Source organism: Cyprinodon tularosa, unplaced genomic scaffold (assembly GCF_016077235.1).
Source record: "Cyprinodon tularosa strain WSP-4 unplaced genomic scaffold, ASM1607723v1 ctg326, whole genome shotgun sequence".
Taxonomy (NCBI): Eukaryota; Metazoa; Chordata; class Actinopteri; order Cyprinodontiformes; family Cyprinodontidae; genus Cyprinodon; species Cyprinodon tularosa.
The window spans coordinates 657,253-684,969 of record NW_024039037.1 but is presented as its reverse complement, the minus strand read 5'-3'; the positions used below and the strand labels follow the sequence as shown (position 1 = coordinate 684,969).

At 38.3% G+C, this 27,717-nt stretch overlaps 1 protein-coding gene and 1 long non-coding RNA gene across 2 annotated transcripts in view; one reads left to right on the top strand and one right to left on the bottom strand.

Moving 5' to 3' along the window:
* Nucleotides 1-5,251, bottom strand: part of LOC119788788 (anosmin-1) — a 71,145-nt gene extending 65,894 nt beyond the window's left edge. The window contains exon 1 of the mRNA XM_038293419.1: nucleotides 4,972-5,251. Coding sequence (XP_038149347.1) covers nucleotides 4,972-5,154 — 183 coding nt within the window. The 5' untranslated portion in view covers nucleotides 5,155-5,251. The remainder of the gene's footprint in view (nucleotides 1-4,971) is intronic.
* On the top strand, nucleotides 4,977-6,819 carry LOC119788789. Its single transcript, XR_005281512.1, has 3 exons — nucleotides 4,977-5,315; nucleotides 6,286-6,444; nucleotides 6,548-6,819. It is a non-coding gene; the product is annotated as an uncharacterized LOC119788789 (long non-coding RNA).
* The last annotated feature ends 20,898 nt before the right edge of the window (nucleotides 6,820-27,717 follow it).

The following is a 27,717-nucleotide window of genomic DNA, read 5'->3' as shown; positions in this document are numbered from 1 at the left end:
ATAAATTGTAAAAGAAGATAGTTTAGAATGTCAACTCCTTGATATAATATATCTCATTACATGAGAGCAGGAAGGGTCAAAATTATATCTCCAGTGTCATTCTTATATTCTTTTATATGATAAAATATATCATAAAGAGCAATCAGAATCATCCAAAATCCGGAATGACCAAGCACATCTTCAGAAAACGGAGAATCCCCAAAAAGCCACATAATAATTGATAAGTGTATCTCTTTTAATCATTAATGCAATCAGTTTCAGAAAATGCATTAAAAAAAATATAGAAAAGCAATATTAACATCACTGCCACAAGGTGGCAGTCTGCAAACCAATACTTTTCCCGCTAGGCATGCTTACTAAGTTAAAACTAGATGTTAGCTACGTTATATCTTTCTTTGCAGTGAATGAGGACTCACTTATCCACACAAAGTCTTTAGACATGCAGGGAAATCTGTTTATCTTAATTGTTTAAACCTAAAAAGTCAATTACCAAAAAATAAAATAAAATAGGATTCTGATAGATTGGGTGTGAAAGATGCATCCAGTCCTTCGATAGTAATTATTTCTCAGGGCAGGAACCTCTAAAAGCGTCTGAAAGCAAGTTCAATGTTAAGATAAAAAGGTGCTTCAGAGATCTCAAACACCTGGTTTAAAGTTGTCTCCACGATGGAATGAGGGCAATTTGTCAGCTAAGGTACGCCAGGGTGTAGCAGCGCTGAGATTTACAGTCAGCACCGTCACGATCCTAGAGCACACACACTCAGAGGTTAAGCCAAGTCACATAGCCCTCTATTCATCCGCTGTCTTCCCTGATGAAAAAAAACCCACACAAGAAGAGCAGAGGGCTGTGGTTTGATCCCCACCGCAGGTTGTTTCATATCAAGAGGCGAAAACAACTGAAAGCCTTTCTGTTGTGCATTTCGCTGTGCCTTAAACACAAATCCATCAAGTCAGACGCTCAAGAGTTTCACATTAGATTTGAAATGAATGGGTGATTTTAAAATGTGTGAGATTTTTTTATTGCTTTGAATGTAATAACAAGAGCTCATGGACACACCTTGTTTTTGGCTTCACACATCCCCACATAAATAATCCACTACAAGGTCGATGCTTTTAGAAGACGTTATTGCGCGGGGCTCCCAAATCGCTCTTAATATTTAAAAGTGTCCGAGAGCTAATATTTATGGTTGGGTGTTCCCCGAGTCTGTCTATTGTACTGGGGGTGACAAGTTCCCCAAAAGTGGAGTAAAATGTCAATAAATCTGTGTTTGGAAATGCTATTACATCAATAAATCTCCATTTGCTATAAATCTGACAAGCAATAGACTATCCATGAGTTTCCCAACTATGCAGCTTCATGCTTGTTTCCATTTCGCAGTAATTCAGAAATGCAGCAATTAAAACAAAGCCTCTCGTTTTGTCCTGAATCAGACGTGTGTGTGCTCACATCTGTAACAACATCGAAATCCTCCAATGTTCGCAGAATGATTTAATTAAGGCCAATATTAAAAACAGAATTCAGCTGCTAAACGTGTTAAAGGGTGCAAATTATATTTGGTTCCGAGACCTAAAGTAGTAGCAGCTCATATTGATTACTGGATGCTGAGCAGAGACAGTAAAACATCAGGAAACACAGGAAAAGGAGGTCTGTTTTGACATACCGGTACAACCGAGACATTTCATTTCCACTAAAATGGAAAGCATTGTGTGTCTTGGTTTGCTCAGTGAGTATTAAATGACCCCCCCGAAGGATGTCTGAGTTGAATTCGGAGGTCTGTCGTCTCGATCACCGGTGTGGAGCTCCGAGCTGCCTGCTGGGCCCGTCACTGTAATAAGACCTGAGAGGAAGCAGATCCACCTGTAGGTCTGTGCTGACTGAGCAGGGGTGGCTGCCGTGGCAACGCAACACACAGGTTTACTACATTTAGCCTAGAGATGCACCAATAAATCAACTCCTAATTGGGAATGGACAGATGTCTGTTTTTCTGCGCTTACCTGCAAACAGCAGCTGAAAAAATATATCAAATTTGATCATTTTTAAATGCACAAAGACTAAGAACACCCACAATTTTAGTTTTACAAAAACATTGACTAACTTAGCCATTAGGGTTGGTTAAAAAAAAAAAACATTAATACATACACATACATATACATATATATATATATATATATATATATATATATATATATATATATATATATATATATATATATATATATATATATATATATATATATATATACATATATATATATATATATATATATATATATATATATATATATATATATATATATATATATATATATATATATATATATATATATATATATGTTGAAGATATATGCTGTGAGGATTTTCGATAGAGGTGCACCAGTTAGGATTTCTGAACCTAACATAGGGATATGCCTTAAACATTTATCTGATTTTCAGTTTATAACAAAAGAAAACTACAAGCTGTAGGTGAATGTGTCCATAAAGGTAAAATAAAACTATCCTAAGCTTTAATGCTGAAGAAAACCCTTTTATGTGTCCCTAGACTTTATTTACTTTTCAAAATGTACATCACACAATTGATTTGATTGTAGGCTAGGGAAGAATGTTTTTTTATTATTATTATTATTGTTATTCTTTAATCTTTTGGCACATCTCTGGCTTTCTCTTTCCAATCTACCACATGGGAAAAAATAATGTAATCTTTTATCTATTATACTCCTTGGTGGGGAAAAAAATGTATATGATCAAAATCAGAACTGCAAAGATAGAGCTCTAAAGAAAGCAGGAAATTGGTGTGAGCTCGGACAGGCCTGACTGAAGTATCTCTAAATTAGCCAGATTGCTTCCTGCTTGCTTGCAGGAAGGTGACCTGAGCAAAGCAGCATCAGTAAAGCGGTGAGGTTTTGAGGTGTGATGCTGGCATTTACTGGCAAGACCAGAGGGGGTAGAGGGCAGGAAAGAGGCTGGCCATATGTTTTAACAGCTGACCAGACCCCCCATTCTGACATGAAAGGACTGTTGAGACCACAGTGCAAAAGACAATACTCACATATATGTCTATTCTTACTTAAACTGCCTTACTTATCATTAACAGCCCCTCTTTAGATAAATACCTCCCTCTAACTGAGGACCGCCTCAGACTCTCAGACTCTGCACTCAATTATGTTGACTATTAGCTGTTCATTAGAGGTGAGGCTCCAACAATTATTTGACTTTTCAGCTGATGACTAATTTAATTCCCCGACTTTGCAACCTTGGGCTGCATTGCTCTCCTGGAACCTGGTCAAAACTAATCCCTGCTACCGCTCGCCAAGTTGCAATTTTAAGAAACCCTGTTTTCTGTCTGTTTTTGTTAAATGCCTCTTCACTTCTATTTCTATCATAACAGGATGTCTAATACAGCTAAGCCATATGTAATCGCGTCATAAATATTGCTATGATTAACAACATTGAGTTGGTGTCTGGCAGGCATGGTACCGATGTGCTAAGGGTTTTAAAAGTAGCAGTTTTAGGAACTATAAAAATACTTTATCATATTGTTACCACGATTTCAAGCCATTATAATGACTTGGGGAGGTGACAGAAGCTTTAATTTGAGAAGTGTAGTTCTTCCCCACCCCAACTTGTTGCTAAATGGCTTTTTATAAATGGCAGTGATCCACACTAGCACATTTCTGTTTTAAATCACAGTGAAAATATCGTGTTACAAGTGTTTCTTTTTAAATATCTGTATAAACAATGGCACTTTCACTCAAAGTTATTATACTGTGAGAATCCCTCCTTAGTCTGCAGGAAACTAAACAAAGCTGCATCTTACATTTAATTCATTTAAACCTAAAAACAAAATGTTTGGTTTAATCCCTCTTTTCTAATTGATCGATAGGAGGAAAAAAAACTACACATTTTTCACTATCTGGTTAACCCTTTGATCAGGTCAAATCCTGCATAACAGAAGTCATTTCTAATCTTAGATGCACTAAAATTTTGAAATTCCACCATATTCAGTCTATAAATGCATGAACCAAAAACATGCATTTTAAAGGAATTTAACAGAAATCAAATAAAAATCAGGGACTATTTTTGATGCAGAAATATTTATGTACTTCCTTTATTTTTTTACAGGATTCAAAGCTACAAAGGTTATTAAAGGTTTTCTGTGGTTCATTCCTTAGAAGAAAACTGTCTGAATGGATTTCTGCAGCCTGGACCAAGGGAACAAAATAAAAACAAGAAATTGCTATCAGCCAAAAATAAAAAAAATCCTGATAGCTGCATCACTAACAAACTCAAAGATGTTTCCAAACAATTAGAGATAAATCAATGAACATATAGTTAAAAAAAAAAGAATTTTAATGGTTAAATAGTAAATGCAGGCAGACAAATGAGAGATAGCTGGAGAAAAAAGAAGAGGGGGGCAGAGGGATCAGTGTCCAGCTCTTTTCTCTGGGGGTCCTGGGAGAGAACAGTGGATTCAGTGGAGGGTGAAAAACAACTTCTGACACCACATACCAAAATCAACCCAAACACACAGCTAATTTAGGCTGGATCCAATCCAGGGCTGCATCACTACACCATACAGACAATTAATAAACAAGGTGGCGGCCGCATTTGTACTCAAAAAGAGATGATTTCTCATTTTCCAGTAATCAGCGAGTAATGAATGGAAACTGGCTGCACTGGGAGCTATTAATCATCTCCAAGCCATGAAAAACACGACAATGTGTTAATTAGGCTGGTAAAGCGTCCTATTTAACAGATACAACTATTATACATCCCCCTGTCAGTGGTAACAACTTTACAAGTAACTCACATAGACTTTGTTTATTAATTGATATCAAACTAATTAGTCTGATCGTCAATAAATAGAGCAGTCCTGCATTGTTATTGGTGTTAATGGTTTTAATTATGATGACAGATCCACCTCTCTGCTACCACAAACACACACAGCTGTATGAGGGTCCGATCTGCTGTACCTGTGAATGCTTGAAGAAGGCTGAGATGCGGGTGATGTGCAGGCTGAGGCACCGAGAGGCGCATCTCGCTCGGTAAACGCTGCTGGTGAAGAACGAGTCGTCCTGCTTCCTCGCAGAGACGCTCATCAGGGCCGTAATCCACAAACACAGGCTCACGCACGCGCTCGGGCTGCAGGTAAACATCGTCGCTGCCGCCGCTGTCTCTCTTTTCTTTAATTCCCTTCGCGAGCTCAGACAACACTGCCGCGCGAGTCAAGCTCCACCGGAGAAACTAAAGAAACTTCCAATTATACGCCGGGGAGGAGTCACTGGGCTCGTGTGCCTCGCGATTGGATGATCCCACGGTGAGTGACGTGCGTGGGGAGCCTTAAAGCAGGTAAAGATTGCTTCACAACCTTCATCCCACAGACTGGTTGGGCAGGGAGGGATCTTAGGCAGTAATCCAGCAGAATAAACTTTTTTTTTTTTTTTTGTCAAGCATAATGAAGCAGAGTTCACTCACATTCATCATTATTAGGCACACCTGTTCATAAGAAATAAGATAATTTAACTTTATTGATCTCACATTGGAAAAATGTACCTCTGCTTTAACACATCCCCTTGGGGAGCAATGGGCTGCCATTGTGCAGTGCCTGGGATTAAAGGGGAACGCCGGGTTTGTTTGTTATTACATTGGCCCCTTGATTTTACGTTATTACATCATGTTCTACTCACCCATATGAGTTTTGTGTCATTTGGAGCCGTTCTGAAGATATTCCGTTAGGTTATATCCAAGTAACGTCTTCCTATGGGCAACGACTTGAAGGCACAAACTAAACTGTTCATAATTTATTCTTTATGGTACACCAACATTCATAACATGTAGGCGAATCACTGTCCCCCAGACATCCGCGGTTATATTTTTTATATTTATATATTTTTAAAACAAAGCGGAGTGTGTATGACGTCATCCACGCATGGAGATGAACAGGAGATTAATGGAGAGAGCGTAGGTGAGGAGGGTGCTCTGAAGCTTAAGGTAGCTCGATAATACTAATTTTACAGCAAAATATACTAAAGTATGTCTAGTGAAGGTGAAGAATGATTAACCGTGTATGTATGGGGCACATTTCGGGTTTGTCGTCTACGATGGCGGCTGGGGCAGGGGGTGGGGGGTATGGGGTGTCGTAGTTCATATGGGGCCCATCCAGATAACGTTGCTTACGGGCCTTTTGTTTTGTCGTTACGCCATTGCTTGCACCCTTCTCAGAGCACAAGCTCACTGCTCTGTTATAGGATTCCAGTTTGTGGTTGCTTGTTTTGTTTCTTTTGCAGTTTCACCATGCACCCACTAGATGGTGCCACTGTCCTCTGCTTGTCTGGACGGCTTCCTGTTCTTCTCACCTCACACCTGTATCCTATTGGTTCATCACTTCCTGAGGAGTATTTAAGGAGCAGACTGTCTTCACTTCCTCGCCAGAGTGTTTGCCAGTAGTGGGTACTCTAGCCCCTCCGAGTTAGCAGAGTCTACTTTTAGTCTAAGTGTCTTCTGAGCTCTTTCAGTGCTGACCTAGTTTTGTCTTTGATTCTCCGGCAGGATTTTCCAGATCCACTGGATAAGCTGGCCTTTCAAGTCTGGAAGGGAAACACTCGTCACACAGAGAAAGGAAGACGGATCTCCTCATCTGAACGCTGAGCCCTTCAGGAACCAAGGGTCAGTCTGCTAAGCTCCTCCTCAGGATCTACATAGTCTGCCTGTCCGCCCTCCAACGAACTAAATCTTCAACAGACCACGCCTCCACAAACGGGATCCAAGGAAACCCTCCCCAACAACCTCTGTGAGTCCAAGTTACTTAGTACTCAGACCTTTGGCCAGTTTTCCCACTGTCCATGATCTCACCACTCTGATCTCCTCCTAGAGCTTCCACGTCCGGTTCAGCTGACCGCAGGAACCTTCCCAAGCTGAAGAACTGTGTTTCCCCTAACTCTGTACAGTGATCCTCCAATAAACTGTTAAACCTTTCTCGGCCTTTGTGAGTGCTTCTGCATGTGGGTCAAATATATTCGACCCATCATGACACTCTGACCACTAGGCCAACTCTCCCCCCTGTTCAATACTTTATTGAATCCAACAGACAACCAGCCAATCAGATGACAGCAGCTCATAGCATTTAGGCCTCTACATGTGGTAAATTCACACCAAGCATAACAATGAGAGTGTCTTTCAACTTTGCACGGTTGTGGTTGAAAACAGGTTTTAATAAATCTGGAGTACATAATATTGGAAAATGTTTCATTTTGAAAATGGATTGCAGCTGCAGGGCTCACATAGAACCAGAATATGATATAATCAGCATGAGAACCTGGATTAATCTCATGTCAACTGTTGAGACTTGTGCAAACCGTATATCCAGGTGGTTTTTGGTTGTGCCATTAGTATCTTTCTAATATGATTTAAACTCTAAAACTTACTGATAGATATTGCTATGTTCATTTCTTTATGAGAACGGTGTACCGAATTTTTGGTTGCCACATCCAGCAGGATGATATACTCTGACAGAAAGCCAATGTCATTGGCTGTGCCTGAACGTCCTCCCCAACCCTCACATAGAGCACCGTATAAGGGTTGCGCTATTTTAAATGAGTGTCCAATTTTCTAGTGGATGGAAAAAGTAGTGGACTTAAAATTTTCCACAATGCATCCGGAAAAGCAGTGTACATCAATGGTCACTAGATGTGCAGATATACTTTAGAATGCTTTGCAAGAGCTCTCCTCGCAAAGCATCATGTGATTTGATTTTGGAGCAAAGGAGAACAAAAAAGGTGCGGGCACAAGTGGTCATCTGTTCCAACGGTCAGTTAACTGAGTGCACTTAAAGTCCACTTTAAAGTCCCTGCTCCATACAGTGATTAAGGGGTTAGGGTTTAGGGCGGATGTTCAGACACAGCCAGTGAGACCACTATACTTCAATAGCTCAAATAGCCACCAGATCTTGATACAATTCTGAGCTTTGATAGACTGAGAGATTTACCTCATCCTTCACCTGTGAGGTGCTAACATTGCCAAACATTTCTCAAGAGAATATTTCAGTCATCTCAATAAATTTTTGCTACAAAGAAGAGCACTTCCAATACCAAAAGAGAGTTCAGTTAACATTGCCAGTAAATACATAAACTTCATCTTTTGCGTCCACATTTGTTTTATTGTACCTTGTAAATTTGTACCCACTGTCCAGAACCACACATACAAATTGTAGTCAGTCAAAAACAAAAATGGATCTGTGTGTGGAATTATGAAGATAAGGGATTATTGTTCCAACTCTGCCACAGTGTTAACAGTTTAACACTTTCAAAATTGTTATTACAATTTGATATAATGTAGATCAATACAGACACTTTTTTGTAGAATTTAACTCCCTAGGAGTCAACCCTTCCCAATTCACTGTTAAAGGCAGCACAGGTAGGGAACTATTAATGAAGAATTACCATACATCTAGAAGATACTTTTTTTCTATCTCCCTTGTTACTTTCCTGGGGTAAAATGTGAGTGTTAAACAAACACCTCAAAATCAAAGATTTCAAAAATAAGTATTAGTTATCCATGTATTCAGTCTTTTATTTAGTCTTTCAGTTGATCTGTTGATGCTACTTGTAAATTGTTTATTCAGGAAGAAAATGTATTCTTAATACAAACATAAGATTTGGACTTTTTGTTGATTTAATCTTTGAATAAAAATGGTCAAACTAATACATCTTTGACGATGTGAGCCCATATTGGTAATCCAGCTCCTCTTTGCTGACGGTGTCTACTTATTGACTGAGCCCAATTATAGTAACTGCTGCTGGTGCTTTAGGAAAACTCCAAAATTAAGCCAAAAGAGACCCATTATGTCGATTTGCCACCAAGCAAAAGTGAATCTTCTCATTTAAACACATTAAATCCTTTGTTAGTCATTCGACTTTTACCACAGGCGACTGAGCATACGTTTTTGAAATATGCAAAAAATTTGAAATTTTGTAAATAAATGTTTAGATTTATTTTAAACTTAATGGTAAAAAAAAAATGTTCTGTCTGCTTTCCATTTACATCATCGGAAAATCTAACACAATTATACCCAAACGCTATACTTGTAAGAGACACCTGTCTTTGCTTACATTCATGTAAAAGTCAGTTTGTGATGTAAACGGTGGCAGGTTTCCTGCATCAAACCCCCACATTTGGTTTTGGAGACTCTGCCAACATCCCAGGGAAGCCCCCTTTCCCCTCAAGTGCTCTCCTCCATGTTTCACAGTAGCTTGGAAAAACAATTCTACATGGAAAACCATTAAAAACCTTCCAGAGTAAATTCCTCAAGATGGACTCCCAACTTCTGGCATCATTTTCTTGCCTAAGGTATGGATAAAATATGACATGTAGGAAAAGCTCGAAATCCTCTCTGTTTACGGGAGTTAGGGAGCGGGTGTTTAATTAGAAAGTTCCCTCAAGGGTTTACGAGACACCCCCACTCTTGTCAGCTCCTGGAGTATTTTCCTGAACCCCATTACAGCAGCAGCAGCAAATAATGGAGTTTTATAGGTGTTGCTCTTAAACCATATGCAGAGTGGGAGGGAACACTGACTCGCACGGTCTCGCCTCGGGGCCGTTTGTGTATTGAACCGTTGTGGTTTGACCCGTGTCTCTCCACTGAAACAGGAAATATGCCTTTATTAACACATCCTAAACTGTTTCTAGCAATGATTAGGGCATCAGGGAATATGCCTGAAAATTCCCATCAGACACACAAACTTGCTTGCCACTGGGAAGTAAAAAGGAAAATGGGCAGATTTCAACTGGACCGTCCCGCTGCCGTGAAAACACTGCCTGATGGCTCCCTAATGATAAAAGTGATGTGCACTCATTTCCCTGGTGGTCCCAGACGTACAATGGAACTTTTTTTTGGTGATATATCCCTTGCTACTCTTAAAATATTTAAACACGGATGTCTGTGTACCTTAAAAAACTGTGTAACGGCTTAATTTGTTGCCTTATTACAGCCATGTGTGATGGTGGTGAGGTTTTATGGTGTGTAGTGAAGAAAATACATTGTCTGTGTGCGGTCCTGATGTCTCCTGCAGCCCGTGGGACACGTATTTCTCTGACGCCATGTTTTCATTGACTGGGAAAGGCCCCCTTACCCGATGCTGAAATTTGGGTGCCTAAAATGGCAGAGTTCATTTGAGTTTCAGCTTTTGTAGTGAATACAATGTTGTCACTTCTATAAATGAACTCAAATCAAGATCCCTGAAGAGTTAAATATTGCTAGACATGACACCAAAACATTGCACATACGTTAAGTGGAAGTAAAATGCTACATTAAATTTTTCAACAGTTTTACAAATACATCTCTTAAAGTTAAAGCATGAATAAAAAATTCTACATTGGATTAACTCCGCTAGATTGGAAGGGGAGACTCTAGACACATCAATTTTCAAGTCTTTCCACAAATTCCCCTTCTATCAGGACTGCCATTTAGATAGTTCCATTTATTTTCCAATAAAATCAGACCAGCTTGTTATCGCTGCTTAAAAAAATCAATCACTTACAGTATCCTGCTGCCACCACGCTGCCACCATGACGTTTAAATGTCTTTTCAGGGTGACATTAAATGTCTGCATTTAATCAAACATGACTGTCATCAACATAGAAGGGTATTCTGGATCAGAGCTTCCAATGGTTGCTTCACTGCTCTCTCTCCTCCAAACTACACTTGCAGCAGCATATGGCCATACACGTTGTGACAGGCTTTTTCTGTTGAAAGGGAGTTTTCCTTTCCACTGTCTCCATTTGCACACTCAGTTTGAGTAGTGCTGCAAAGTTAATGATTCTACATTTAACTCTTTCCTGTCACCACATGCTTGGTGAGGGAGGAGGGATTGCTGCAAAGTACTGTACCTAATGTAATTCTGGGCTTACTCAGGCAAAAATATTTTTCTACCCAATAATAAACAAAGCTTGACTCCTTTTGCACAGTATTATGACTTCAATCATTCATCCATCTTCTCGGACTTATTCCATCAGAATCTTGGTGAGGGTTAGGGTGCCTATCTCCAGCAGTCTATGGATGAGAGGCTGGGTACACCATGCTGGTCGTCAGCCTTTTTGCAAGGCAACACAGAGACACACAAAGACATACAACCATGTGCACACACTGTCAATTTAGAGCAGCCAATTAACATAACAGTCATGTTTCTGGACTGTGAGAAGAAGCCAGCGTACCTGGAGACAACATGCAAACTGCTTGCAGAAAGAGAATCAAACTCAGAACCTTCCCTGCAACAGCGCTATACACTGTTCTACCATGAAGCCCCTTACTGTAATCATTCGGAAGTATATGTAACTAATTTTTCTCTTATAAAGTGCCTTAAGATGACGTTTGTGATTCACCCTGATTATGCTGTTTACCATTTTTCTGTGTCACTTACAGAAGGTAAAATACACTGAGTTTTGACCTGTTTACTAATTAGATTAATTCCTGAGACATGTGTTTGCTTTGGGTTTTACTTCCTTTTTTCACAATAAATATACTTGAATGCAAATGAATGCTACTCTCTTCAGACATGTATTGGAAGAATATATGTATTTCCTTTTTTTCACAATTCTGTATCATGTCATGTTGATCTAAATAAAATAAAACAAAATGCAATGCTTATTTTAGTTTTAACATGTAAAACTGGAGGGAACTGAATAGGTCTGAAAGGAGCTGTGTTGAGATTTCTCCTCCTGAGATGCATAAAATCTGCTGCTTAGAACACACATTTCTGGTAATCCACCGTTACATTCTCCCTTTTAACCAATTATTTTAATGAAGAACCATTGCTCTGTTTTCCCCTTTAGGCTCAGTCTGTCCTTTCTCTTAAAATAACATCAACATTATCAGAGGTGGAGAGCCAGTCGATATCCTGAGGCCCAGATCTACAAAACTGGCTTTGACTGAATATTTTTGGTTCCCATCCAATCCAATTACCTCACAATGAAATTCATCTGTTTTCTGCTGTGTTGTTTGTTCAGAAACATGCTGGGCAACAAAGAGCCCTCACTGCTCCCACTTCAGATATAACTCAGATAGATGACTGGATGTGCTTGTGTGGCGGTCTACTGGATTTGCTCCTAGAACTGGGGAGGCATGGGGGGGGGCTTTCTGTCACGTGATCTCTCTAAAGCATTTCGAAAGATAACATGCCGGTATCAGATTTCAGCCTGCATACCCCAGACAAAGAGGATGCAAGATGATCAAACACTCATGCATCTTTGATGCTTTAAGGTGCGGGCGGACTCTCGCTTTGATGGGGGGACCACTGGGTTAAGATCAGACCACCGGCTGTTGCTGGGACCTCTGGGAAACACAAAGAAAAATAGATTACTTCAGATTAAGTCAACACTTGAAGATAAAGCCGAAGTGTTGTGACTCTAAAGATGTTAGCATACTTTTACATCAAACTGGTCTGTGTTTTGTGTAAATCTAACTTGTTTTTGCCTTCTTAAAGCACTTCTAAGATTTTTTAATTATAACTTTAAAGGGACTCTTATTGCAAAGTGGGGGTGAAGCAGTTTTCCAATTAACTTTTTGAGATGGCATCACAGAGAAAAATTCAGATTTAATCAAAGCCAGAAAGATTTGAGAATATTTTTTTCTTCCATACTTCTGCCTTTGTTTTAAATGTGGACAAATAGAAAAATGGGGGGAGAGAGAAAGGTAAGACATGAAGTAAAGGTCTCCAAGGCAGGACTGGAACCGTGGACTGAGGCTCTCACATCGGGGTCACTCACTCCAGCCCTGCACCAACATCACCACACACCCTATTGTATGTCATTTAATCCAAGTATAAATCCTGTAATTCTGTGATGGTCTCAGAGGTTTTGACAAAGAACATTAGAGAACAAATAGCAGACCAATGAACACCACAAACAGAACATATCATATATCAGTGTTCAGTCAAATATCGTTAAAAAAGTGTACTGTGAAATGCAGATCTACCAAGACATTGTGCTTAAAGGAATAGTACACCCAAAACATGATTAACCTTCATTTTCTACTCACCCTCATGCTGAACAACACCCTGGAGTACTTTTTTGATATCTCAAATGCATCTGGAGATCTGGGAGGCTTCTTGCTGTCTGCTGATATTCAAATAATGGAGGTCTATGGTGCCCGAGACAGAAAGGTCCATAAAAGTCCACAAAAAATGTGTCAATATTCCTCCATACTGCTCGTCCAATGTATTCCAAGTGTCCTGAGTGGGTAGCATCCAGAATTTACTCGAAACGAAGTCATTTAGAATGTTTTTAGAGCATAAACAGTAGTGTATAGGATTTCCTGAAAGCGCGCACCTGCACGTTCACAACGCTACGGAAGCCGGCAGACCAAACCAGATGAAAGTGCGCATTCAGCGTCTGCTCTGCCAATAATGTAAGCGTAGAAGAAGAAATGTGCTGTTTACCTGTGCAAAGAAAGAAACAACGAAAGAAAAATGTCTGAGGACTTCAGTGTTGAGGAAGAGCATGAGTTCTTTGCCGAGCTGAATGTGCACTTTCGTCTGGTTTGGTCTGCCGCGGTTTCCGTAGCGCCGTGAACTCGCAGGCGCGCGCTTTCAGGAAATCCTATACACTACTGTTTATGCTCTAAAAACATTCTAAATGACTTCGTTTCGAGTAAATTCTGGATGCTACCCACTCAGGACACTTGGAATACATTGGACGAGCAGTATGGAGGAATATTGAAACGTTTTTTGTGGACTTTTATGGACCTTTCTGCCTCGGACGCTGGGCACCTCCATTATTTGAATGTCAGCAGACAGCAAGAAGCCTCCCAGATCTCCAGATGCTTTTGAGATATCAAAAAAGTACTCCAGATTGTTGTTCAGCATGGGGTTGAGTAGAAAATGAAGTCTAATCATGTTTTGGGTGTACTATTCCTTTAAGAGGGCGGGTAAGGCCATAATCAGAAAAGCAGCAAAGAGACATACGGTGTCTGGAACAAAAAACAGCTCAGGTGTTGGCATGACAACTCTTAGTCACTCACTCTACAAATGTGGCCTTTATGAAAGAGCAGCAGGACAAAGGGTGTTTTTGCTTCAAAAAATCTGATGTGCACTTTGTTGGAAAATACAGAATTTAAAATTTTTGTCAAGAAGCAAATAAATATTTTTGGCCTAACAATCGGTCTCCGCCAGGTGACGTCAATTGTTTACCTCGGGCGCGGTGCATCGTGGGAAAACCACCATATTAGGTGGAAAGTCGAGATCTTTAATCTTTAATTTTTCTGAACATACAGCCAGAGCTAAAATGAAATAGCATAGAGTTGGGCCCATTTGTGTTTTAGAAGGGTCTGGTCAGAGGGGAGCTGTAATCCCAACTAAGAGCCTGTGGAAATAATTGGAAATAGACAATAGGATAAGATCTCCAGTGATTCTAAATAACTGGGCTATCTTCCAAAGAAGAATTTGTGAAGAATGTCAGCATGCAGCTGGTAGATAAATCCACCAAAGTACTTTAAGCTCAATTTGCAATGAACGCGTTGATACAAGTTGATTAAATACTATCATAGATCACACTTTTCATATTTAGAACAGATTTATGATTTATTAATAAACACTTTTTGGCAGGATTATCAAAGGAAATTATAGTAACATAGATTATAGTAAATTAGGGGTTACAACATAGCAAAATATGAATAGTATTAAGGTGTGTGAGTACTTTTGCAAGCTACCTTAAATAAGATATTTGTAGTATACGCTGAGCACAACTACATTGTTTTTTTTGTTTTTTTTTTTTTTGTTGATTAACCAGTTCTTCAGTACAAAATTAATCAGTTTTTTAGTTAATTAATCAATTTAATCAATGTGGTGTTCCTAATTGTAAAAATACAAATAATTTTTTTAGACATCTGTTCCATGGGCAAATCCTGCTTTTAAGATTGGGCTGATATGAGTTAAAAGATCTGGAATGGATAGGGAATCTACATCCACTGTTTCTAAGAGCTGCATATGTATTCAATACTCTGCACTGATATTCTTTTAGGTGAACCGCGAGTGGATGGTAATACTGTGGATGGAAAGCAATAAAATTTATTAGGTGGAAAACATTTCTCTCGACAAGGCTTTCTCACTTCAGCGGTACAGCCAACCTTTTGTCTATTCATCAGTGTTTTCAAGGCAATTTCCTACATGCACTGTGAAAATATTGGTCTTGTATGTGAGATAATACCAGCTTCTACTTACATTTCCATTTTATCTCACCATGTTCCAAAAAAATGCAGTGTAAAAAAAAGGAGAGTGAATATTAAAGAAGTACAGTGTTATTTTACATCTTACCTCCCACTCAGAAATCTAAAGATAACTAAATACTGATGGTTAACTGGTTGCTGTTTCTCCTTTTGTGTCTATTAGAGGAATACTGATGATAAATAAGCTTTTATGTATTATTTTTAGTATGAAAATGTGTTGGAAACAGAGGAGAGGAAGACAGAGCCTTGCAGCAAAGATGATATTCAGAGGTTCTGGTGTTGTTCCATTACTGAACCACTAGATGGCAATGTGGCCATATAAAAATTACATGAATAGACAACAGCTCCCTCCCTCCCTCTCTTACTCTTTCACAAATAATATTTTCCAGGAGATGATCCAGACTTAATATCCAGCCACAGCAAATTTATCTGGGCAGATTTTCTTCTCGTGAATGAGGCAAACAATCTTTAGATATAACACAATTTTTAAAATCTCTCTTACTTTTACTCTGTCAAAAAGCTTTCACACAAATGCATGCAGACTGCTCATACAAATTGTGGAGGGATTTATCCAAGTTTGACAATCTCATTTGGAAGGGAAATATTCACTGATGGATGTGCTCTCTGTGCTCATTTCAAATTCCTTATCAGCTCCCGAGATGCCCAACATCTCCATGTGAATGACTTTTATCAGGATGAGTGATAACTGATTCCTTTGTTTTTATAACAATGCCGTCACAGTCAGCATGTAAATCTATCTTCTTCCCATTCTGATCATATCCAGAGGGGGAAACACAAAGACAACAAGCATATTTACCCGTAAACCTTCACCAAGTGTTAGCCAGGAAGGCCCTAATGGAGTCTGGGGAATGTTGGCCTAGTCAGTGGGTTAGAGCTTGTGCTTCTAAGAAGATTGCAAGTACCCGGTTTGATCCCTGCAGCCTCCACTCTGGGTTCCTGAGCAAGACCCTAAAACCCCTGATTGCTCCCTGGGCACCACACAATGGCAGTCCACTGCTCCCCAAGGGGATGGGTCAAAATGCAGAGAAGAAATGTATCCATTTTGGTACAATAAAGGGATTTACAAGTCACAAATTACTATCCAATGAAAAAAAAAAAATTGTCAAAACGTATCCATTAACAAAGTGCTTGATAGTGTCTAAACTAAAAAATATTCCAGAAATTTTCCATGTCAGCTGCCAGCTTCTCTGGTTAATGCTCTCCTTGTCGGGCCAATCAGTCCAGGTGAACTCTGTATCTTGGCAGCGTTGCAGCTGTGCAATGCTTTTATAGTCATAAGATGATTGACTCTTGTGCTGTGTTTAAAGCTTATATTTTAACCCAGTATTGAAGTTCCCCGGTCTTCATGATGCCATTTATTCACCTGTTTTCTTAAGAAAAGAACACAACTAACCAACCAACTTACCCCTAAAGCCTTTACAATGCAAAAAAACAGCGCAAATGAACTACTCTTCACAATTGTCTACCACATTCTGCTGCTTTCTTTATCATGAAGTTTGTAGTTGTAATCTTACAAAATGCAAAAAAATTTTTTGGTAGCCACAACAGCTGTTGACACTTTTATATGGATCATTGCGTGAACTTGTGATTAACATTTACAATTACTTTCAAGGGCAGCTAGATTTAAGGAAAGAGTTGTGGATACTTGCTTTTGAAAAGAGAGAAAAATGAATTTCAAATTTACATAGAGTATGAACATAAATGTCTGATAACAGAAAGCAAAATTGAAAAAAAAATATATAATCTATTTTAGCTTTTTATTCAGACTAGGTTAAAAGGCTATCAGTCTGGGTGCTGCGCCTTGTTTAATTCCGCATGAGCAACAAACAGATACTCTAGCCACTAATTGTGAGGAGATAAAATAACCTTTTCGGTTTCTTCAGTTTGGATTAGAAAATACAAACAGGATGTTTTATAAAATATAACTTTACAACCTCTATCACTGGCGTGTGCAGATGACATAGAGGCTTATTTAGACATGACTGAAAACAGGTTTATTTATTTATTATATAACAAACATTATTTGGTGAACTGTTGCATATATTACCAACAGTAGAAAGTTTATTTTCTTTAATCTAGAAACATGGGCTTTTTGGATGGAAAGGTAAACAAAAATAGCTACAGTGTGATGAAATAAAAAGCTGAAATACTAATATTTTGTTTAATCCTTTTTTATATTAAATCTTACAAGACGAACCTAAAGCTTTGCTCTTCATCATCAATATGGGCTCTTGTGGACGGAGAGCGTGGAAGAGAGACACATATAAACAACAGAATACCTTCTTATTTAAAAGAAAAAAGTAAAACCTGTGAGAAATATAATGTCACCACCCTGAGGAAAAAAACGACTTTGGTTCATATAGATCTGTTTTTAATAATTTCTTTATAAAAGCACCACTAAGTTACAAAATATTTTATAATTAATGTATCTTTGCGTATTATTCTAACAGATTATGATCATAAGAGTCCTGTTGAGAACCACAGATATGTGTTTATACTTTAAACTTTGCATATTTTTCATGTTACAGCTTCAGTAGATTGAAACTGTTAATTATGTTTTTATTTTGTTGATTGTTAAATTCATCAAAGTCAGTTAGCACCAATCATTTTGTTAACCTGTTTGTTTTTAACAATGGCCTCTGTAATTCACTTGTTTTGCTCATTGGTTAGTTTCTGTTATTTATAAAGTGCTCCACAAATTCTGACTGTTTATATCTCCCTTTGTGATAAACAGTCTCCCCTTATGTGTAATCTCAGTATTAATACAGCTTTTGTGTAAAGGTGTTATCATGGAACAAAAGCATCAAGAAAACTAAAGGACCAGGAGGTCAGGTCAGGAATAGAGTTGTTTCACACTATTGAGTTATAAAACAATATCCCAAACTTTTAACATTTCCCTGTATTGCTGCAGTGAATCAGCAAGGTTGGTCTGAGGGACCAAACTTAAATAAGTAAAATAATTGTGATTAAAAGAAAAAATCATTCAAGCAATACAATATAGCTTAAATAATAAATAACATGGATCTGGGCCCAACTCAACTGAAGAGGAACCAACTCAAACAAAAAACTGACCTTTTGATAAAGAACATAGGCTGCTTAAATAGGGGTGGAATAACCTAATTTTTCCACATGAGGGAGGCACAATATAACAGAGAAGCAATAAATAAAAAAAGTCCATAAAAAGTAAAACATAAATAAAACAGCTCTAACTTAACATAATTCATTTATTAAGGTGACAAAAAAAAACTAAAGTAAACTTCCCCCCTCAGTTCTTGGGAAAGTGGTTTGTTCCTGGATGCTTCCACCTCCAGCCGATCTGCAGTTGTAAAACTATGAAATTAAATAAACTTTGTGGTGGAGGTAGAAGGATTAACCACAGCCAGAAAAATACAAGGCACACTTTTTAGATTTTTACGTGTAATAATCTTAACATTTGGACAGTTTATTTGGCTTTAATTATTTTACAGAGCACTCCAAACCCACTGTACCAACATACTAGTAATTAAATAAGGCTGCCAAGTTAAGTCAGAATAAGTTAATAACTGATAAAGATAAAGACCGTCCTTCAGTGACAGACTGCTGCTCTCTAAATGCACCAGGAAGCGTTATCACAGATCCTTCCTCCCAGCAGCTGTAAGACTTTATAACCTCACTGTTCCCAACAATCTCAGTAAGTTGTTACACTCATGCTAATTTTTTCACTCTTTCTGTTATAGTAAGTTAAATAACACGCTGCTGTCATTTTTATGCACATCTCTGGTGTTGATGCTATTTTTACACATATCCGCTTCTGTAAAAATGTCCACAGCTGTAACTTGATAGTTTATTCTTCAGAGAGGACTGCACTATATGTAAAATTGTCAAAACACTGCACAGTACAGTATTTTATTTATTTATTTATTTTCAAGTCTGCCACTAATTCTGTTATTTTTATACACTATTTAAGGTCCACATTTGTGTGACCCCTTATAAATGCTTTGCTGCTGTAAAACCACAATTTCTGCATTGTGAGACAATAACGGGATTTTCTATTCTATACTATTCTATTCTAATGTTAGATTAACTTAAAAAACAGATACAGAACAGCTATTATTATTTTTTATTTATGAGTCAGCTTTTGGTAAATGACTTGAGACCAAAGTAAAATGGATTTCCACCATCTTGAAAGGGTAGATTTAGATGTCACTGTAAGAAAGGATTGTAAAGTAATTCAGTTTTCTGGTGGGGAGGGACTCAAATGGCAAGTCTTTTGGTGATCGAGGTCACCAACCCTTGACCTCTGTCCCCAACCCTTCAATCTCTGACATCTGTCCTGCTTTCCCGCCTTCCCTGCCCCTCCTTGTGCCATAACAGGAATTTAGCCAAAACATGCCTTCCTGATGCAATATCAGAAAGATCAGCCATTCCTTATGAAAATGACTGCAGCTAAGTGTGATATATATGTATATATGTATGTCACATGCACTGTAACGCTCACTGAGCACCCCCAGTCCCCCAGCAGCTTACAGGTGCTGGTCATAAAATTAGAATATCATGAAAAAGTGGATTGATTTCAGTAATTCCATTTAAAAAGTGAAACTTGTATATTATATTCATACATTACATACAAACTCATATATTTCAGATGTTTATTTTGTTTAATTTTGATGATTACAAATGACAACAAATGAAAATCTCAAATTCATCATATCAGAAAATTAGAATATTGTGAAAAGGTTCAAAATTGATGGCCCCTGGTGCCACACTCTAATCAGCTAATTAACTCAAACCACCTGCAAAAGCCTTTAAATGGTCTTTCAGTCTACTTCTATAGGCTACACAATCATGGGGAAGACTGCTGACTTGACAGTTGTCCAAAAGACGACCATCGACACCTTGCACAAGGAGGGCAAGACACAAAAGGTCATCGCTAAAGAGGCTGGCTGTTCACAGAGCTCAGTGTCCAAGCACATTAATAGAGAGGCGAAGGGAAGGAAAAGATGTGGTCGAAAAAAGTGTACAAGCAAGAGAGATAACCGCACCCTGGAGAGGATTGTGAAACAAAACCCATTCAAAAATGTGGGGGAGATTCACAAAGAGTGGACTGCAGCTGGAGTGAGTGCTTCAAGAACCACCACACACAGACGTATGAAAGACATGGGTTTCTGCTGTCGCATTCCTTGTGTCAAGCCACTCTTGAACCACAGACAGCGTCAGAAGCGTCTTGCCTGGGCTAAAGAGAAACAGGACTGGACTGCTGGTGAGTGGTCCAAAGTCATGTTCTCTGATGAAAGTAAATTTTGCATTTCCTTTGGAAATCAAGGTCCCAGAGTCTGGAGGAAAAGAAGAGAGGCACTTCATCCACGTTGCTTGAAGTCCAGTGTAAAGTTTCCACAGTCAGTGATGGTTTGGGGTGCCATGTCATCTGCTGGTGTTGGTCCATTGTGTTTTCTGAGGTCCAGGGTCAACGCAGCCACATACCAGGAAGTTTTAGAGCACTTCATGCTTCCTGCAGCTGACCAACTTTTTGGAGATGCAGATTTCATTTTCCAACAGGACTTGGCACCTGCACACAGTGCCAAAGCTACCAGTACCTGGTTGAAGGACCATGGTATCCCTGTTCTTAATTGGCCAGCAAACTCTCCTGACCTTAACCCCATAGAAAATCTATGGGGTATTGTGAAGAAGAAGATGCAATACACCAGACCCAACAATTCAGAAGAGCTAAAAGCCACTATTAGAGCAACCTGGGCTATCATAACACCTGAGCAGTGCCACAGACTGATCGACTCCATGCCACGCCGCATTGCTGCAGTAATACAGGCCAAAGGAGGCCCAACTAAATACTGAGTGCTGTACATGCTCATACTTTTCATGTTCATACTTTTCAGTTGGCCAACATTTCTATAAATCCTTTGTTTTTATTGGTCTTCAGTAATATTCTAATTTTCTGATATGATGAATTTGAGATTTTCATTTGTTGTCATTTGTAATAATCAAAATTAAACAAAATAAACATCTGAAATATATGAGTTTGTATGTAATGTATGAATATAATATACAAGTTTCACTTTTTAAATGGAATTACTGAAATCAATCTACTTTTTCATGATATTCTAATTTTATGACCAGCACCTGTATGTTAGTGGTCAAGTCATTTGCAGCTGAAAATAGACATCTTTGTTTGAGTAGCCTGCCTGGCTTTGTCTGAAAAATAGGTCTTTAGGCTATGACATAACAGTGCGCCATGGAGAGCCTTCTGCTTTTTTAGCTGGTGTAGATGGCTGCAGAGGGGGAGGGGAGGAAGATAGTGGGGAAGGTGTTACATAGTGTACTCACAGCACAAAAGGCTTACTTTTTTCATTTGATGCCACAAGGTTTATTTACAGAGAGAAAAATCTTACCAAAGCTTTTTCTACCTCTGGTCTGTACACACATAAGTAAAGAAAAAATATATATATAACACCAGATACTCTACAGTATTTCCCTTTGCTGTAGAGGGACCTATCTCTGTGGTAAATGACACAACAAGAGGCGTGTGACTACTAGGGCCCTTCCCCCATCACTACACATTACCATTGCCTCTCAGTGCTGTCTAGAAAGGTCATGTGACCCTCATCAGCTTCCCCAGTTGGGGGAGGGGAGGAGGATTGAACCTGTTCTTTGTTAGGGAGGTCAGTCCTTGCTGTATGGCAGGAAGCTACTCTACCACACTACTTGTAACAGAAGCACATGCAGACAAGAAAATTTGGTGCTTTAAATAAAATGCTGTCATTTTATTTTTTTTATTTTAGGGCTGCAGATTGTTAGTGCTTTGCAGACGCACTGCCTCCAGCTGTACAAGTAATCTTTGGGTTGGTATGTGGCAAGCGTGAAAGTGTAGACTTTTTAATGTCGCAGAGAATGGCCGCTCTCCAGTTAAAAGAAAATAATTGTGGTTGGCTGAAAAACGAAAACAAAAAATGTCTAGTTGATAAATGTACTAATCACTTTCAAGCATGAATAGCATTTCAAGGAACTGTCATGGAGCAAAAAATATGAATACATGACAGAGGAGATTGCACTCGTCTTTCAGTTGCTTCATAGAACCCATCTGACAGGAAAGACTGACTGACATGTGCATGTCCTCAGTGAACTATGTGTGTTTCTTTTTATGTTTCCTCCATAGATTAGAACAGGGAAATAAAATAAAACAATCCAGAGGATAGATCATACATTTTATCCAATATCTATCAATGATAAATCATTTAAGATGCGCTAATATGGTTTTTAAAGATTAGAATATTAGAATAGAAAGAATAGAATAGAAAACCCCTTTAATGTTTCACAACCAGAAAATGATGGTGTAACAGAAACAAAGCAACAGGCATTCAGATTATAGGAATTCAGGTTACATTCCTATATATTTCCTCTACATTAGCTCTGAGTCATGACATTCAGTTAACTTTATTTATACAGGTTCAGTTTACAACACATGTCTTCTTAAGATGTTATAAAATCACATTCTATAATCTGCATATATTCCAGCTGACTACAGTTCTCAGACAAACAAGTGAAGTTCAGTTTATTATCCAAATAGGATCCAAATACGTTTAAAAGGTTTTTTATGCAGGAAACCCAGCGGATTGTATTGAGCCATTGCCCCCCTTCTCCTTGATGAAAATGCAGTAACATTGGACAGTTGCTTGTAAAGTGTTGTTGACCTTGCAGCTTACCAAGAATGCTTTTTGTTGAAGGGAAAAACACGTCAATACTGATCCAGGAGATTTATACATTGATAAATGCATATAAAAACACACACACACACATATATATATATATATATATATATATATATATATATATATATATATGTGTTTCAAAGCGTTGCATTCAATGCATTCAAAGCTGAAGCAACAATGACTAGTATTAGTCTCCCAAAAAACTTTGACTAGTCTTAATCTTTGTTATTTTCCATATGAATAGTTTTTGTGCATGTTCACTGCCTGTAAAATGACTAAGTGCCGTCTTCTGCCTGTATCCCCTAAAATAATGTGATTTTCCAGTACAGTTGCACTCTATGCACTCTGAATTGGTATGATTGAAAATGGTGTAACTTGGAACATTGGGGTTTTTATATTTTCCGTTCTGCAGCCACTTAGCGCAGAAGTTGTTCTATTTAATTGATATTTTCACTAGAGAGCTTTGATAATAAAATCTGTTCCAGTCCTTTTCATGAACTGCTTTCATGGTATTACTTGTTGCCAACCTTTTATGCAGTGTTCTTATATGGGGCTCAACCGTTTTACACTACAGCAATGCAACACAAGTTAATACCTTTTAGTTTGAATGTTATCTATAACAAAGTAAATACTCAGCTAAAAAAGGGGAAAAAACAACAGGAAAAATGCAAACTGATGCTAATCAGTTGCCCTGTGTACTTTCACAACAGGCAAAAGTAAGTTGGAAAATGACTGTAAGTTTAATTGACTGTAACTGATGACAACAGCTACAAAGTCTGAATGAAATCATGTTGTTAAGCTCTATATGGGTGTAATGTAATTTGTGACACTTCCACATGGCTTATGCATTTAGTGCACATGTCTCATGCTATTTTTGTCACACCGGAATGAGAGTTAAAGCACATGAAACTGCAGTATGCTGTAACACGAGTTCCCAGTTTCTGCTGTGCGGTGTTGCAACCTTTTAAACTCTGCATATGTTACTTCCCTGTTTTACCATGTATCAGATAACAACCACTATGTAATGCACCTCCGTTTGCAATTCTAGCAATTTTTCTATTTCCGCTGATCATCAAAATGCAAGGAAACAGCTACTTTTGTCTTATCTTCCCAGTGTTCATCCAGTGACATTTATTTATCTCTATATCTATGTATTGGTCTTTTCAGTGCCATTTTCTAACAAAATTTAAACACATACATTACCCATGTAATCACTTCATTAGTGAATTCAAGCAGTTTTTTTAAAGAGTCCTTTAAAGCTTTTAGTTCAGTATTTGTTTTCACACAACAAAATATTATCAAATAGATTTTATTTAGATAAATTCACAATTCATCTCAAGGGAATTTACAGTCATTTCAAGTGAATCATAAAGATTTGTTAAACATTTCCTATCTAAGAAAGTCAATGACTTGCAGAATTCATTCCCCTTGGATGTGCAAAGCAGCAATCCCTTATACTGAGCATACATGAAGCACGCATGGAAGCACCTATAGATGTCAAATAAAGTTTCCAGTTTATCCCTATATAGCTATATTTTATGCAGAAAATATGTTATAAGATTATCTCTAAAGTAAAATAGAAAATGCAGTATTGGTTGAGGAATGAATTAGGACACATCATTCATTCCCACTTAAAAATACAAAAATCAAACTTGGCTGCATGACATTGTGTTCATATGATTAAAGCATGAATAGAAAAAATCAATTATAATACATTTACTGTGCTTAAACTTTAAAAAATTAGGCCACATGAGAATAAAGCTGTTTGAGGCTTAAAGGACTATCAGATCATTCACCCATAGTTCGGATATAGACTATATGTTGAAATCTGTTAACATGATGAGTTCTGACCACCCAAACAGATTCACAGACAGCAAAATGCTAAAATGAGTCTCCAAAACTCATTAGATTTTATCCTTGAACCTTCAAACGGCTCTCGCTACCATCAATGTGAGAATGCTTGCTTGTACAAACAAAGGAAAACTTCACAAGTTTTACTTTTATTTGAGGTGTGCAATCACAAGACCTTTACTCTCTAAGATAAAAATGACACCCAGGTTAAAGGTTGTCCAAAGCCCATAGATGAAGATCAGGCTCAATGGAAAGATTTTAATTATTTGGACATCAGGAAGAGGTCAATTTTGGATTAAACCAAACAGAATGAGTTTGGGGGGCTTTTTTTTATAGTGGGACTAGGGAAGGTTTTCATCATAATTGTTCATGAATTTTGCTCTATATCAAAGAAAAAGTCCTGCACTCCCCAAAAGGAATCAATGTGAATTGAGAAACAGAAATTCCTGGCCTCAACCAAGCCCAGCTTTTAATCTCGTTAAAATTCTTTTGTTTAGCTTTCCACAAATAACAAAATTAGTCTGAACATCAATAAATGAAGAGCTTTTGTAACAGAGAATTAAATGTGAAATGTGGCTTACTTACTTTTTCCACAACTACAGAGGCAGAAGCTCATGTTTTTGGCTTATTTGTTTCCAACCAGAAAACTGTTTCTCACTACATGCCATTTGTATTCTGCACATCTGTGCAACTGCTACACTAGAGCTGATCCTGACGCATCGGCGTAGCAGCAATGGGGCTTTTTATAAGATAGAGAAAGAAGCTCTGATCATTGGCCATTTTGTTTGGCAAGTATGCACAAATGCAAGTATGCACACAGAACAAAACCAGCTATAACTGTCAAAATAACATGTTTTTGTGGCACTGAATAGAGTTCCGCATAGAGTGCCACATTTATTTTGATGGTGACGAAGGGATGTAGCTGAAAAACATTATTGCCCTTACTCAATTTATGAAAACCCCTGGAGTGCTAGTTATCCAGATGTTTTATGTGTTTTGACTATGCAACAAAATAAGTAGAGTGATTAGTTTATTGCTTGCTGATGATAGATCAAAGTAGACCTGGCGATATGGCTTAAAGATTAATGGAATTTTCCCATCAAATCCGATTAACTGATTTTAAACTTTAAACTAGCTTTAACTACCATCCTCTCTGGGAGTTGACCATAGTTTAAAGAGCAGTGAAATTCAAGCTGTAAACAAATCGTTTTAAGATAATCCTGTTTTAGAATATAAAAATAAAGAAACAAACCAAATGTTGGCAGCTGGCATTAGTGGCATAGTGATCTAGGCCCCGTCCACACGAAGTCAAAACGAACACGAAACGCTAATATTTTCCAGAATGTTTGTCGTAAAGACTGAGACGTAAAATAAATGTGATCGTCCACACGAATGCATAAAAACGCTGCAAAATGTATGCCAGGCCTGTAAGTGGCGCTGTGGTGCCAAAGCAAAAATAGGCGACGAAATGTTGGGCATACGTACTAATATTTATACATGGTTGCCCTGCGGGTCCATTTTCGTGGTTCAGTCAAATTCAGGTGCCACTGCTGAACTATGTCGTCGATATTGCTCTGTTCTTCCTGGAGATATTCCAGAAGAAGATTCTGTTGTAAGCCCAACAGCAGGGTGAGTAGCATGAGCAGCACACAGTACGGTGCCATTGTTGTTGTGATACTGTGTCACGCATGCATGTTTAGAGGCGACGCTATGACGCATGCGTGCAAAAAAAAAAATGCGGTTAGAGCTTAAAGATGGAAACGCGAAAACGGCGTTTCAAAATCTTCCCACTCTGAAGGCCTGATAAAAAAAAGATCGTTTACAGACCCCCGAAACGCCGGCTTCGTATAGATGAGAGGCTGGTTTGGTGAAAAATTTGTGCGTTTAGGCCAGGGTTCGGCTTCGTGTGGACGGGGCCCTAGTTTGTTACCTATGAGACATCTAAGAACAAAAGGTGAGAACAGATGTCACCTGGATCAATGGAAAACAAAGGAGTGGATTAGTTTAAAAAGTGCAGATTTTTAGATTTTTACAGAAATTATTAAGTGAATAAATAGGTTCCCTGCCCTACATCAGAAATGGCTTGGCTTAGGTTTGAGGTGGGGGCATGACATCATTATTTTAAAATAATTTTGTATAGGTTTGTAATTAAAACGCTTTTCTGTCCCTTAGCAATGCATTCCCAGTACTCACACTATTTACACTAGGTGAGCATAAATATACTTCAGGTTATTTGGGAGATTATCCCATGCAGTATTTTTGATAACACCACACAAAGCTTTTAAATAAATAAAAAAACAAGAACAAAGGCCTAAAACATGAACAATATGGTGGCATCAGCCCAAAAATGTGTGTTGCGCAGCTGCTGCTGCGTTTACGGTAAACTAAGGAATGTGTCACACTGATGTCAACTTGTTATTTACTTTCCAAATCTGAATGACTGAGCAAGGCGAAAGGAGAATTAATCAACCGCGGGTTGACCAGGCAGGCGAAAAAGAGCCTGCGAGTGGGGGAGGGGAGATCACTGAAATAAGGCCCAAATAGACAACAAGCATAAATGCATTCACCAGCAAATAAATATATGTTATAATTAAAATAAGCTAATTAAGTGTTTTATAGAAAAAGGTTTAAGTTGATTTTGGATTAAATGTGTTTATGGCTGAAATGTGTCTTATTTTTAAATAATAGGAGAATAATTATAAACACACTATGTTTTATTTGAGGATGGTTTAGAAATATTATTATAATTATTGTTTTTATTCATCTTAAAGGTGTTTAGAGTATTCAGGTTTAAGGTCAGGCAGTACTCTCCACCCTCCCACCCCTTCCTCGGTGTCTACGTCTCTTCTGCTCGCCTCTTGCTGTCTCTGCGCTCCTGTTTCTCAGTGAACGGTGAAACTCCAGCGGATCAACCAGCCTGCAGCCACAGCCGC